This window comes from Telmatherina bonti (assembly GCF_933228915.1).
Source record: "Telmatherina bonti genome assembly, chromosome: 7".
In the NCBI taxonomy this organism is placed as follows: Eukaryota; Metazoa; Chordata; class Actinopteri; order Atheriniformes; family Telmatherinidae; genus Telmatherina; species Telmatherina bonti.
The window spans coordinates 362,119-376,290 of NC_136625.1; the positions used below are offsets into that span (position 1 = coordinate 362,119).

The 14,172-nt window shown below is 46.5% G+C and overlaps 1 protein-coding gene across 1 annotated transcript in view; it reads left to right on the forward strand.

The window, feature by feature from the left end:
• Positions 1–14,172, forward strand: part of amph (amphiphysin) — a 70,021-nt gene that overhangs the window by 18,970 nt on the left and 36,879 nt on the right. The window contains exons 5-7 of the mRNA XM_079244450.1: positions 465–560; positions 631–738; positions 12,589–12,674. Of these exons, the coding sequence (XP_079100576.1) occupies positions 465–560; positions 631–738; positions 12,589–12,674 (290 nt within the window). The remainder of the gene's footprint in view (positions 1–464; positions 561–630; positions 739–12,588; positions 12,675–14,172) is intronic.

Below are 14,172 nucleotides of genomic sequence, written 5' to 3' on the forward strand. Positions count from 1 at the left end.
TCCTGAAAAGTTTTCCACTGCATTTAAAGGCCCTCACTTATATTCTCTGGAGGACCTTGGTAATGTCAGTGTTGATGGATGTATTGGGATGTTCAACTCACACTGTGCTAAGATTTTGGACGCCATCACTCCTGTAACCTTTATGCATGTAAAGCCACAAAAGGACACACTTTCCTGGATGGATCCATTCACGAACTGGGGTGTGCATGTAGACAAGCAGTAAGGAAATGGAAAAAAGATAATCTCTCGGGATCTTCTCTGTGTGTTTCTTGTTAGTTTTCAAAAGGCTGCCAAGATTGTTTATTTTTTATAAGTGGGAAAAAACATTGATCCATATGAAGGTTATTAATAGCTTATTGAGTAGCTGAGATCCACGGATGTGGGTAGAGCATGACTTTTTGGCCTTTCTTAAGACCAGCATATTCTTCTTCGCTAATGGAACAGTGCTTATGTGTTTCTTGTAGGACTGTGATGCATTGTGGGAAGACTTCCATAACAAACTGGTAGACTCAACTCTACTAAACCTGGATGGGTACCTGCAGCAGTTTCCAGACCTGAAGGTAAAAATCTCTTTGCTTTATGGTTAAAGGATATAAAGGAACATGATTTTGTATACGTGTGTGGTTTCAGACACGTGTGGCCAAAAGAAGCCGTAAGCTTATTGACTACGACAGTGCTCGTCATCATGTAGAAACTCTTCAGGCATCTGGGATGAAAAGCGATCGCAAATTAATGAAGGTAAGTCTGATTTTTGTAGTTTAACTTGACATGTGTTGGAGAAAAAAACAGGCAAATGGCCTCGGTCTTCAGAGTTAAATATACAATTCAACCCAGATAAATTATGGAGAACAGTAAAGAGACCTACTGTAAATAGTTAACAGACTGTACAAGTATTGATGCACAAAGTTAAAGAACCACAGTGATATCTGCTAAATCATGGCTAAATAATTTTTCTCGTCTCGTCTCGTCTTCCTGCCACTTATCCGGGGTCGGGTCGCGGGGGCAGCAGCCTAAGCAGGGAAGCCCAGACTTCCCTCTCCCCAGCCACATTTGCCAACTCTGCGGGGGGGATCCCGAGGCGTTCCCAGGCCAGCCGAGAGATATAATCCCTCCAGCGTGTCCTGGGTCTTACCCGGGGTCTCCTCCCAGAGGGACGTGCCTGGAACACCTCACCAGGGAGGTCCAGGAGGCATCCTGACCAGATGCCCGAGCCACCTCAACTGGTTCCTCTCGATGTGGAGGAGCAGCGGCTCTACTCTGATCTCCTCCCGGATGACCGAGCTCCTCACCCTATCTCTAAGGGAGAGCCCGGCCACCCTGCGGAGGAAACTCATTTCAGCCGCCTGTATACGAGATCTCCTTCTTTCGGTCACGACCCACAGCTCATGACCATAGGTGAGGGTAGGAACGTAGATCGACTGGTAAATGGAGAGCTTCGCCTTCTGGCTCAGCTCCTTCTTCACCACGACAGACCGGCTCAGAGTCCGCAGTACTGCAGACGTCGCACCGATCCGTCTGTCGATCTCGCTCTCCATCCTTCCCTCACTCGTGAACAAGACCCCGAGATATTTAAACTCCTCCACTTGAGGCAGGACCTGACCCCCGACCCGGAGAGGGCAATCCACCCTATTCCGGCTGAGGACCATGGTCTCAGATTTGGAGGTGCTGATTCCATCCCAGCCGCTTCACACTCGGCAGCGAATCGCTCAAGTGAGAGCTGGAGATCACGACCAGATGAAGCCAACAGGACCACGTCATCTGCAAAAAGCAGAGACCCAATCCTGAGGCCACCAAGTCGGATCCCCTCAACACCTTGGCTGCACCTAGAAATTCTGTCCATATAAGTTATGAACAGAATCGGTAATAAAGGGCAGCCTTGGCGGAGTCCAACCCTCACCGGAAACGGATCCGACTTACTACCGGCAATGCGGACCAACACCTGTCGTACAGGGACCGGACAACTCGTACAAGGGGGTCCGGTACCCCATACTCCCGTAGTACCAGAGGACAGGGTCAAATGCCTTCTCCAGGTCCACAAAGCACATGTAGACTGGTTGGGCAAACTCCAATGACCCCTCCAGGACCCCAAAGAGGGTATAGAGCTGGTCCACTGTTCCGTGACCAGGACGAAAACCACACTGCTCCTCCTCAATCCGAGATGCGACTATCCGGTGGACCCTCCTCTCCAGGACCCCTGAATAGACCTTACCAGGGAGGCTGAGGAGTGTGATTCCCCTGTAATTGGAACACACCCTCCGGTCCCCCTTCTTAAAAAGGGGGACCACCACCCCAGTCTGCCAGTCCAGCGGTACTGTCCCCGATGTCCACGCGATGCTGCAGAGGCGTGTCAGCCAGGACAGCCCCACAGCATCCAGAGCCTTAAGGAACTCCAGGCGGATCTCATCCACCCCCGGGGCCTTGCCGCCAAGGAGCTTTTTGACCACCTCAGCGACTTCAGCCCCAGAGATAGGAGAGTCCACCCCTGAGTCCACCAGCTCTGCTTCCTCATCGGAAGACGTGTTGGTAGGATTGAGGAGGTCTTCGAAGTACTCCCTCCACCGACCCACAACGTCCCGAGTTGAGGTCAGCAGCTCCCCACCTCCACTGTACACAGTATTGATGGAGCACTGCTTCCCCCTCCTGAGCCGCCGGATGGTGGACCAGAATCGCCTCGAAGCCGTCCGGAAGTCTTTCTCAATGGCCTCACCGAACTCCTCCTATGCCTGAGTTTTTGCCTTGGCGACAACCGAAGCCGCATGCCGCTTAGCCTGTCGGTACCCATCAGCTGCCTCCAGAGTCCCACAGGCCAAGAAGGCCCGATAGGACTCCTTCTTCAGCTTGACGGCATCCCTCACTGCTGGTGTCCACCAACGAGTCCTGGGATTACCGCCACGACAGGCACCAACGACCTTACAGCCACAGCTCCAGCTGGCCGCCTCAACAATAGAGGCACGGAACACAGCCCATTCGGACTCAATGTCCCCCGCCTCACTCGGGACATGGTTGAAGCTCTGCTGAAGGTGGGAGTTGAAGCTCACTCTGACGGGGGACTCAGCCAGACGTTCCCAGCAGACCCTCACAACACATTTGGGCCTGCCAGATCTGACCGGCTTCCTCCCCCACCATCTGAGCCAACTCACCGCCAGGTGGTGATCAGTTGAAGCTCCGCCCCCCTCTTCACCCGAGTGTCCAAGGCATGTGGCCGCAGGTCCGATGATACGACTACAAAATCGATCATGGAACTGCGGCCCAGGGAATCCTGATGCCAGGTGTACATATGGACACTCTTATGTTGGAACATTGTGTTCGTTATAGACAATCCATGACGAGCACAGAAGTCCAATAACAAAACACCATTTGGGTTCAGAGGGGGGGGACCATACCTCCCAATCACTCCCCTCCAGGTCTCACTGTCATTGCCCACGTGAGCATTGAAGTCCCCCAGCAGAACAATGGAGTCCCCAGAAGGAGCACCCTCCAGCACTCCCTCCAAGGACTCCAGAAAGGGTGGGTACTCTGAACTGCTGTTCGGTGCATAAGGACCCGTCCCCCCACCCGGAGGCGGAGGGAAACTACCTTTTCCTCCACCGGGGTAAACCCCAACGTGCAGGCACCAAGCTGGGGGCTGATGAGAATGCCCACACCTGCTCGGCGCCTCTCACCATGAGCAACTCCAGAGTGGAAGAAGGTCCAGCCCCTCTCGAGGGTTCTGGTTCCAGAGCCCAAGCCATGCGTCGAGGTGAGTCCAACTATATCTAGCCGGAACCGCTCAACCTCGCGCACAAGCTCAGGCTCCTTCCCCACCAGAGAGGTGACGTTCCACGTCCCTAGAGCCAGCTTCTGCAGCCGGGGATCGGACCGCCAGGGTCCCCGCCTCTTGCTGCCGCCCAGCTCACACTGCACCCGACCCCTACGGCTTCTCCTGCAGATGGTGAGCCCACGGGAGGTGGGGCCCATGTAACCCTTCCAGGCTGAGCCCGACCGGGCCCCATGGGCGAAGGCCCGGCCACCAGACATTCGCTGTCATACCCCACCCCCAGGCCTGGCTCCAGAGGGGTTCCGGTAACCCACGTCTGGGCAAGGGAACATTCATGCCCAGGTTTGTCGTTGTCATAGGGGTCGATGAGCCGTGCTTGTTCTGGTCCCTCCCCTTGACACCTGTTTGCCATGGTTGACCCTACCAGGGGCATAAAGCCCCCGACAACATAGCTGCTAGGATCTTCGGGACGCACAAACTCCTCCACCACGATAAGGTGACGGCTCAATAATTTTTCTAGATATTAATTAGAATTAGGCTGCATATATGGCCTTGTGGCACACCCCTTGTAACTAAGAGAACACCAGCACAAGGAATTTGATCAGAAAGATGGTATTAGAATCAGCTGACAGTATTAACTGCTAAAGGCGCTCATTTTCATCAATCAATGAACCACTGATTAAAAAGCTTTGCACAGATCAATAAAAAAGACAAACACCACGCTATTAAACGTTCCGACCCAAATGGAGTTGCTCATTTCTTATATTTCCTAAGCTTCTTCTCCCGGCTCCCCTCCTCCCCCTCCAGCAGCCTACCTGATAGCCACAACCTGCATATAAACAGCGTGTTAGGATGAAAATACAAAGTAGTGAAGAAGAAATTCGGAAGGTAAACATGGCTGAGAAAATGCAGGAAGGATTTCCCGACCCGGCTCGGTTTATTTTCCTCCTCCCGGTAAACAGCCGAGAAAGAGAAAATCGTTGGTGGAAAAAGCTGCGAACTAGAAAAACACTCAGAGAGCCAAAACCTCTGCCAAGGCCTTTAGAAAGTTCCTGGATCCAAACGGTGATCTGTCTCTCCACCAAAATTTAATCAGTTCTTCCTTTACACATTTCCAGCAACTCCTGAAATTTCATTAAAATCTGTCCATAAAGTTTTTAGTTATCTTAAACACAAACAGAAAAATAGATAAACACCGGTAAAAACATAACCTCCTTGGTGGAGGAAAGAAATAAGTCTTGGATCACGCAAGGAGCAAAACCAAGGAGGAGGAGCCAAGACAGGGCACCACTTTCACATCTTGCTAGCTCCCCAACTTTACCTACCCTAGCTTTAGGTTGATCATTAATCACATCCCTTTAAATCTTAAATGATGCTGACATTTTGTAAACTAGACTTTAATTATTTAAATCAAAAGGTTCCCCCATTTAAAAATGGGAAATATGAAAGTCCATTTCCATAAGTAAGGAATATCATTTTTCATTTATCTTCAGGTAAAATTTTAAAGTGGGGTAGGAGATGTTTTCCAGGCGCATTTTCTACAATATTGTTTGTAATCCTCTTCGCACCCTGATAGCAGTCAGTTAATTAAACGTTCTAACACATAACTTGAAAAGAATTGTCACCCGTAGAACTGCCGAGACTGGAAAAAGGCCATCCAATCATTTAGGCCATTTGTCCTCGACCAACCCCTCTGCACATGCACCAACTGTGCGCTCAGACGCTTGGAGCAGTAAGATCCAGAGCTTGGCGAGGTCAGACTCCTCTCAATGTATGGCTGCAAATGTGTCTTAATAAAGAGGATAAAGTTATTTTATTTTTCGGTGAACTATTTTTACAGTTGCGACGAAGCACTCATTTGCCAAAAATTTGCTGCTGCTTCTGTGATATTGTTATGACATTCAGATTGTTTATTACCTCTGCCAAGGAGGTTATGTTTTACCCTGTTTTTACTTTTCTTTTACTTCATTACTTTGTTTTCGATACTGGAAGATAACTATTTCAACTCACGCTTATCTTTGACTAGGACTGGATGTCACCGTCATAAAAACAAAAGAAGGAATCTGAAAACCATCTTATTGGTTGAGAGATTGATGGGAAGTCATCGCTGTTTACAACCAACCTCAATATAGAGGTCCGCTAAGTTCCCCTTTTTTAATCACAAAATGTAATAAAACATGAACGTAGTGCAGTGGAATTCACATACAAATTTCCTTAAAAAAAAACAAAAAACACTGCACTTAACAGCTTGATTGAAAACCTTCTTGAAAGGCTAGAATTGTCCCTAGCTTATAAGAGATCACCCAAAGAGTGTGCTTGTAATAGCAATTTTCCCCATTAAGTTTTGTTGTGTGGTTCCTGAGATATTTTGCAGTGTTGATGCTGTTGTGCGTACCAGCTGAGTGGTGTAAATTCTTTACTACTGACGTTTATTATTAATTAGGATATTGCAACAGGACGTTCAGTGTTCTGTACTTCATATTTCTCATCGCCACTGCTACACATAGATATTGCTGGTGAGTTCTTTTTGTTTATTTAGCAATGATGACTTATAAAGTTATGGCCACAGGTGTTCTAGTGTTTTTCACATTTTTCCCGCAATGGTACTGCTACACATTCAATATCACTGGTGTGTTCTTTATGTTTATATAGTTATAAGTTTTAAGATATTAAAACAGGAGATGAAGTGTTGAATTTTTCACATTTTTTGCATCATAACTGCTAGACATCGCAGTTGTTTAAGTTTCTTTGGAAGTTATTTATTACCTCCGCCAAGGAGGTTATGATTTTACTGCCATTTATCTGTTTGTCTGTTTGTTTGTGTTTAAGATAACTCAAAGAGTTGTTGGAAATGTGAAAAAGAAGAAATGATTTAATTTTGGTATGATCAGGGTCACCATTTGGATTCAGGAACTTTTAAAAGGCGGAGGCTTGCGCTCTCTGAGTGCATTTCTAGTTTTTTTTTGTTTGTTTGCTTTTTTTTCTTTTATCGAAAAAAAACCCACAACATATTACCCAAAAGAGTAATCTTTCATTAACCCAATTTTAAATATCCTGTTTAAATCTGTAAATGTAGGCTAGATTTATTTTACTGTCATATGGTACTATCTTGGGCCCACTGTGAGGATTGAACCCCCCCGCCCCAGTTTGGGAAAGGCCGGTTTAACCAGATCAGTAGATCAATGGAACTGGTGGAAAAGTGGCAGGTAAATTATTTAGTTTCTTATGTTATCAGACACTGACTGAAAGTGAACAGAAATTATAGACATGTTGAACTCTTAACGGTAACCGGTTACAGTTTTAGCTGCTCGTTACCACACTCCTGAAAGCTCCGAGGAAATCGGAAACCAGGAGTGTGCTAAAACATTAATAAGCTTCCCGCTGTGACTGTCAGATTACCTGCACATTCAGGTCTTGACCATCACAGCAGACTGAAGGAAATGATCAAGCAATTTAGAGAAAATGTGGATGAATAAAATCTGGGCAATTTCCTTTGTTGGTTTCTAGGCAGTAAAGTGCTTTGTGTACTTCTATCTGTCTGGGTATTGTACCTTTGCAGGTGTCAGCCTATTCTATTCTATTCTATTCTATTCTATTCTTGTCATGATGTGGTGGTTTGTGTTTTTCCTTAGTTCAGGTTTCCTGTTTTATTTTGTAGTGTTTCCTGTTTGGTTCCCTTGTTTGTTGTTTAGCTTTATTGATTTCCTGTTCATTGAGTTCACCTGGTCTTGTTTCAGTTCATTCTGTACACCTGTTTCTTGTTTGGTTCCCCCGTGTATTTATACCCCTCAGTTTCATTCCTTGGTTGCTGGATCATTTTGTTGCGCTACTTTGTCGTAGTTGTTGTTAGTCCCCTGAGTGCCTTTGGTTAGAATAAACCTTCTGGAATCTGCATCCCTGTTTCCCTCATCTCTGCACTTGGGTCCACACCTTCACCAGCCCTCACTGCCACCCCATAACTGTTCTATTCTATTCTATTCTATTGTCATTTAGCAGGGACTTACTTCTGAGAGTGACAACAACACAAGCAGGAAATAAAATAGAAGGGACAAAATGTGAGTCAGGAGGCTCAGAGTCAAGTTGGACAGAGGTGTTACCATGTCATGAAAGAGGCAGTGCAATACTTTTTAAAGCTTGGTCTTGGATTTTGCTGGAGGTGGCGATCCTTCATCCATGCAGAGATATCAGCAAGACAAGCTGATATTCTCAGTGAAACGTTGTGTCGTCTGGTGGGAAGGAGAGGAAAAGCTGAGTGTCATCTGCATAGCAGTGGTAGGAGAAGCCATGAGAGCGTCTAACTGCACAGAGTGAGGAGGTGGATAGTGGAAAGAGAAGAGGGCCGAGCACCGATCCCTGAGGCTCCCCTGTTTTCATGTGATTTGGACACTTCTCCTCACCAGGATACTCTGAAGGATCTTCCCGAGAGGTAGGACGTGGACCAGGAGAGGACAGATCCAGAGATGCTGAGCTCAGAGAGTGGAGAGGAGAATCTGATGGTTGGCTGGGCCAGAAGCAGCAGACAGGTCCAGCAGGACCAGGACTGACCAGTGGATCTGGTCCAGCAGGACCAGGACTGACCGGTGGATCTGGTCTAGCAGGACCAGGACTGACCAGTGGATCTGGTCCAGAAGGACCAGAACTGACCAGTGGATCTGGTCTAGCAGGACCAGGACCAGGACTGACCAGTGGATCTGGTCCAGCAGGACCAGGACTGACCAGTGTATCTGGTCCAGCAGGACCAGGACTGATCAGTGGATCTGGTGGTAGGGAACCAGTAGCAGACAGGAGACTAGTTCCAGACTGATGTGGATCTAACTGGTTTCTATCATGGAGGAACTGGGAGACTGAAGACGACCCGCTCCAGTAGTGTGGACATGAACGGCACCAGTGGGACCAGCCGGTAGTTTCCAACCTGGACTGGGCTGAGTGTGGGTTTCTTCAGCAGCGGGGTGACCCGAGCTTGCTGGAAGACAGAGGGAAACGAGGATGTTGGCTTCTCTGTGACGTCTTAGAACCTCAGTGAGCCATGCACTGGGAAGATTTAGTCTGGCTGCTTTAGACAGCAGAGGACAGAGTTTGTCCAGAGAGGAGCAGAGTGTTTCTGGAGCCTCATTAACAGACAGGAAGGAGGAGTCAAGGAACTCATGTCAGGAGGTAAGGAAGGATCGGCTGGACAGACAATGAGCTCTGTCTTGGACAGATGGAGCTGAAGGAGGCAATCCTTCATCCATGCAGAGATATCAGCAAGGCAAGCTGTAGCTCAGGAGGAAGAGCAGTCGGCTTACAACTGGAAAGTTGGAAGATAGATTCTGGTCTTCCCCTGACAATGTACCGAAGAGACTGAACTCCAAGTTGTCCCCTGATGAGTGTGTATGTAAGTCGCTTTGGATAAAAGCATCTGCTAAATGACTATACAATAGAATATTCTCAGTGAAACGTTGTGTCGTCTGGTGGGAAGGAAAGGAAAAGCTGAGTGTCATTTGCATAGCAGTGGTAGGAGAAGCCGTATTTGGAGCTGCTTGAATGACATGAAGATCAGCTATGGAGGAATTTCTGGTCGGTACCAAATCAATAGTTGCCAGCTTTGTGTGTTAAAGGAGTCAATTAGTTTGACATTGAAAGAGTAGATGAGAGCCAGAAAGTCATTTGACTCTTTTGCTGAGCCATGTATTCCTTTCTCACTTAGCTGTGATGATTTCATGTATTTTTTCAGGAATAAAATTGATACTATTAGAGATCAAATCCACAATATTCTTCCTTCTACCTATAATGTTGAGCCTGTTGTGGTCTCCGAAGCATCCTTAGAACCAGGATCTGACTTGTGTCTAAATAGTTTCTATCCTGTCCAACCCTCTGAATTAACTAAAATAATAGCTTCATCTAAACCATCCACCTGTATCTTAGACCCTCTCCCAACGAGCCTCTTTAAGGACATTTTCCCTTTAATTAATACATCACTACTAAATCTTATCAATATGTCTTTAGTGACAGGATATGTACCACAATCATTTAAAACTGCTGTAATCAAGCCTTTACTTAAAAAGCAATCTCTGGATCCAGAGGTGATAGCAAATTATAGACCTATATCTAACCTCCCGTTTATGTCCAAAATTCTGGAGAAAATAGTTTCAGCTCAGCTACATGCCCACCTGAGCAGAAATAATTTATGCGAGGAGTTTCAGTCAGGATTTAGAGCTCATCATAGTACTGAGACAGCATTGGTGAAAGTTACTAATGACCTTCTTATGGCCTCAGACAAAGGACTTGTGTCCGTACTTATCTTGCTTGATCTTAGTGCTGCATTTGATACAGTCGATCGTAACATTCTGTTACAGAGACTAGAACAGGTGATTGGAATTACAGGTACAGCGTTAAGCTGGTTTAAATCATATTTATCTGATAGACTTCAGTTTGTTCATGTAAATGACAAGTCCTCCTCCCAAACTACAGTAAGTCATGGAGTTCCTCAAGGTTCTGTACTTGGACCAGTACTCTTCACGCTATATATGCTCCCTTTAGGCAAAATTATTAGACAGCATGGAATAAACTTTCATTGTTATGCAGATGATACTCAACTATACTTATCCTTTAAACCAGATGAAACAAATCAGCCCAATAGGCTACAAAATTGTCTCATAGACATAAAGACTTGTCTAGAAATTTTCTCCTCTTAAACTCAGATAAGACTGAAGTAATTCTCGTTGGATCTGAAAAACTCAGAGCTAAATTCTCCAGTTTTGTAATGAACCTGGATGGCATTACTTTAGCTTCCAGTGCTACAGTGAGAAACCTTGGAGTAATATTTGACCCTGACCTGTCCTTTGGCCCACATATTAAGCAGGTTACTAAAACAGCCTTCTTTCATTTACGTAATATAGCCAAAATTAGGGACATTCTGTCTCAGAGTGATGCAGAAAAACTGGTTCACGCTTTTGTTACTTCGAGACTAGATTACTGTAACTCTCTATTACTGGGCTGTCCTAAATATGCCCTGAAAAGCCTTCAGCTGATCCAGAATTCTGCAGCCAGAGTCCTGACCAGAACCAGCATGAGAGATCATATTTCTCCAGTTTTAGCCTCTCTTCATTGGCTGCCTGTTGGATCTAGAATAGAATTTAAAATCCTTCTCCTTACATATAAAGCCCTCCACAACCAGGCACCACTATATATCAAAGACCTCATAGTTCCTTATATACCAAGCAGAGTACTTTGTTCACAGACTGCAGGCTTACTTGTGGTTCCTAGAGTCTCAAAGAGCCGAGCAGGAGGCAGAGCCTTTGGTTATCAGGCCCCTCTCTTATGGAATAAGCTCCCAGTTAGTGTTAGGGAAGCAGACACCCTCCCCACCTTTAAGACTAGGCTGAAGACTTATCTTTTTGATAAGTCCTATAGCTAGGGATGGTTAGCATCCCTTAGTTATGCTGCTATAGGTTTAGACTGCTGAGGGACATTTCCTGATACACTGAGCTTCTTTCTCTTTATCTCTCTCTTTTATCCCACCCCCCCAATAACAGTGTAGCATCATTAACATGTATGTCTCCTGTCTCAGCAGGTCTCCCTGGCCGGGAGTAGCAGTTCCTGTTGTCTGTTGTCTTTCTGTCCTCTTCCCCCCACACAGCAGAGGCAGATGGCTGCCTGTCCTGAGCCGGGTTCTGCCGGAGGTTTCCTTCCTGTTAAAAGGGAGTTTTTTCCTTCCCACTGTCGCCAGTGTGCTTGCTCAGGATGGGAGATTGAGTTGGACTCAACTCAATCTGTTGGTTTCCTTATATAGGCTGTTATGAATTGGCTTTCAATATATTTTCCCCTCTGTGTGTAAAGCGTCTTGAGATGGCATTGCCGTGATTTGACGCTATATAAATAAAGTTGAATTGAATTGAATTGAATTGAATAAATGTTCATGTCTCCCATGACCGTTAGCACTGTGCCATCGTCAGGAATGTCAGAGAATCTTGTCCATTTCAGGGATGAACTGTATTGATGGGTGAGGAGACCTTTACTGCGTTATACTCAAGTGATTATCTGGTAGTCATGGGACGGATTGAATTAAAGTTTGGCTTTTTAAAAATAAAAATGTCCGTTCCGCCTCCAAGTCCAGCAGAGGAAGGTGTTCGGGTGAATTCTGCATTGACAGAAAGGCAGCTGGAGCAGCTGTGTTTTCTGGATGGATCCAGGTCTCAGTCAGGACTAGGAACTGGGTGTTTGAGGGTTTCGTCAGTGAACTGATGAACTCTGTTTTATTTACTACAGACTGACAGCTCCAGAGACTGAAGGTAACAGAGGATGTAGCCAATGTGAATGACATTGGACAGACAGATTTCACAGACTTGTGTTGATCTGTACCCACATCTGACAGGATTGGGTTTGTGGCATATTATGTGTGTCTTGATTGTGAAGACATAGCTTGTGTCTTGCTTGGTGGACTCACACAGGTAGACACTCAGGTCTTTACACCTTGTGGTCTTAACCTGAAGTGGGCCGACACAATGGCTGATGCTTCAGCACATGTGTGGTAAAGTTTCTGGAGCTGACACTGCTGATTTCACTTTGCTTAATTGCAACTGGCTGCTTTGCCTTGAGCAGTAAATGGTAAGTGTGACCGGTGTTGTGGACTGAACTGTTGTTAGATTGTAAAAAGAAGTGGTACAGAGCCAACCAAACTAAATCAACAACCAAAAACCATGACAGAAACTCCTGTAGTAACTCGTTGAAACTAAATGAATCACCATGATTGAGATCAGTGATTGTTACTGTGCAGGTATTGTACCTGAGGAGCTATATGTTGGTGTGTTTAATGCTGTGGCATCAGATAAGTAAAAGGTGTTTGTGTGCAGGCAGAAGAAGAGCTGAAGAAGGCTCAGAGAGTATTTGATGACCTGAACGCTGGTCTGCAGGATGAACTGCCGACGCTCTGGGATTGGTGAGTCAGACCACACACACCTGTCTGACAGGAAAGGGTGAAGGCATTCTTAAATACACGACTCAAAAAACTAAAGGGAACACTAAAGTAACATGTTGTAGATCTGAATTTATTAAATTATTTTATTACATATTTTGTTCTTTCCATAGTAGGCCTGGGCGATTAATCAGATTCAGTACGATCTGGGTTTCCATCGATGATAAAACTAAAAGGGTGTGATTATTTTTCTCTCTGCAGTTTCCTCTCCTGCTGTCTTCAGCTGCTAATCGAGCGTCTCTGGCGTTGCAGCGCTGTGCTGTAAACTCCTCCCACAGCCGCTTTGCTTTCATTCAGACACTGTTGCCAACTTGGCGACTTTCTCGCTAAATCTGGAGACTTTTTTTTTGTTAAAAGCAACAAATCTAGCAGCTTTTACTGGAGTTATTAGAGACTTTTCAGGTGTTTTGGCGACTGACTTGAAGGCACATATTGTTCTGCAGTTACTGTAAGGAAGGAGCAGCGGGAGCCTCTCCCGTCCTAAAGCACTCCCAGGCGGCCAGTCTCAGTCGGCTCCGGCTGCAGGTCCATGTAGAATAACTGCAGTAGGTTGTGGAAGTTCACCTAAACATAGTTTATACCATTGTCAGTGACAACTGGCTGCATTATTTTCCTATACATAGTTCGGCCAGTTAAACACTGTAATATCCCTCCATTACGGGGCGTTACCATACCATACCATAGCTGTGCGGCCCTCCAAAGAAATGCCCCCCCACACCATTACTGACCCACTGCCAAACCGGTCCTGCTGGAGGATGTTGCAGGCAGCAGAACGTTCTCCACGGTGTCTCCAGACTCTGTCACGTCTGTCCCATGTGCTCAGTGTGAACCTGCTTCCATCTGTGAAGAGCTCAGGGCGCCAGTGGAGAATTTACCAATCTTGGTGTTCTCTGGCAAACGCCAAACGTCCTGCACGGTGTTGGGCTGTAAACACAACCCCCACCTGTGGACGTCGGACCCTCATACCACCCTCATGGAGTCTGTTTCTGACTGTTGGAGCAGACACATGCACATTTGTGTCCTGCTGGAGCTCATTCTGCAGGGCTCTGGCAGTGCTCCTCCTGCTCCTCCTTGCACAAAGAAGGAGGTAGCGGTCCTGCTGCTGGGTTGTTGTCCTCCCACGGCCTCCTCCACGTCTCCTGATGTACTGGCCTGTCTCCTGGTAGCGCCTCCATGCTCTGGACACGACGCTGACAGACACAGCAAACCTTCTTGCCACAGCTGGCATTGATGTGCCATCCTGGATGAGCTGCACTACCTGAGCCACTTGTGTGGGTTGTAGACTCCGTCTCATGCTACCACTAGAGTGAAAGCACCGCCAGCATTCAGACCAAAACATCAGCCAGAAAGCATCGGAACTGAGAAGTGGTCTGTGGTCTCCACCTGCAGAACCACTCCTTTATTGGGTGTGTCTTGCTAGTTGCCTATAATTTCCACCTGTTGTCTGTTCCATCTGCACAAC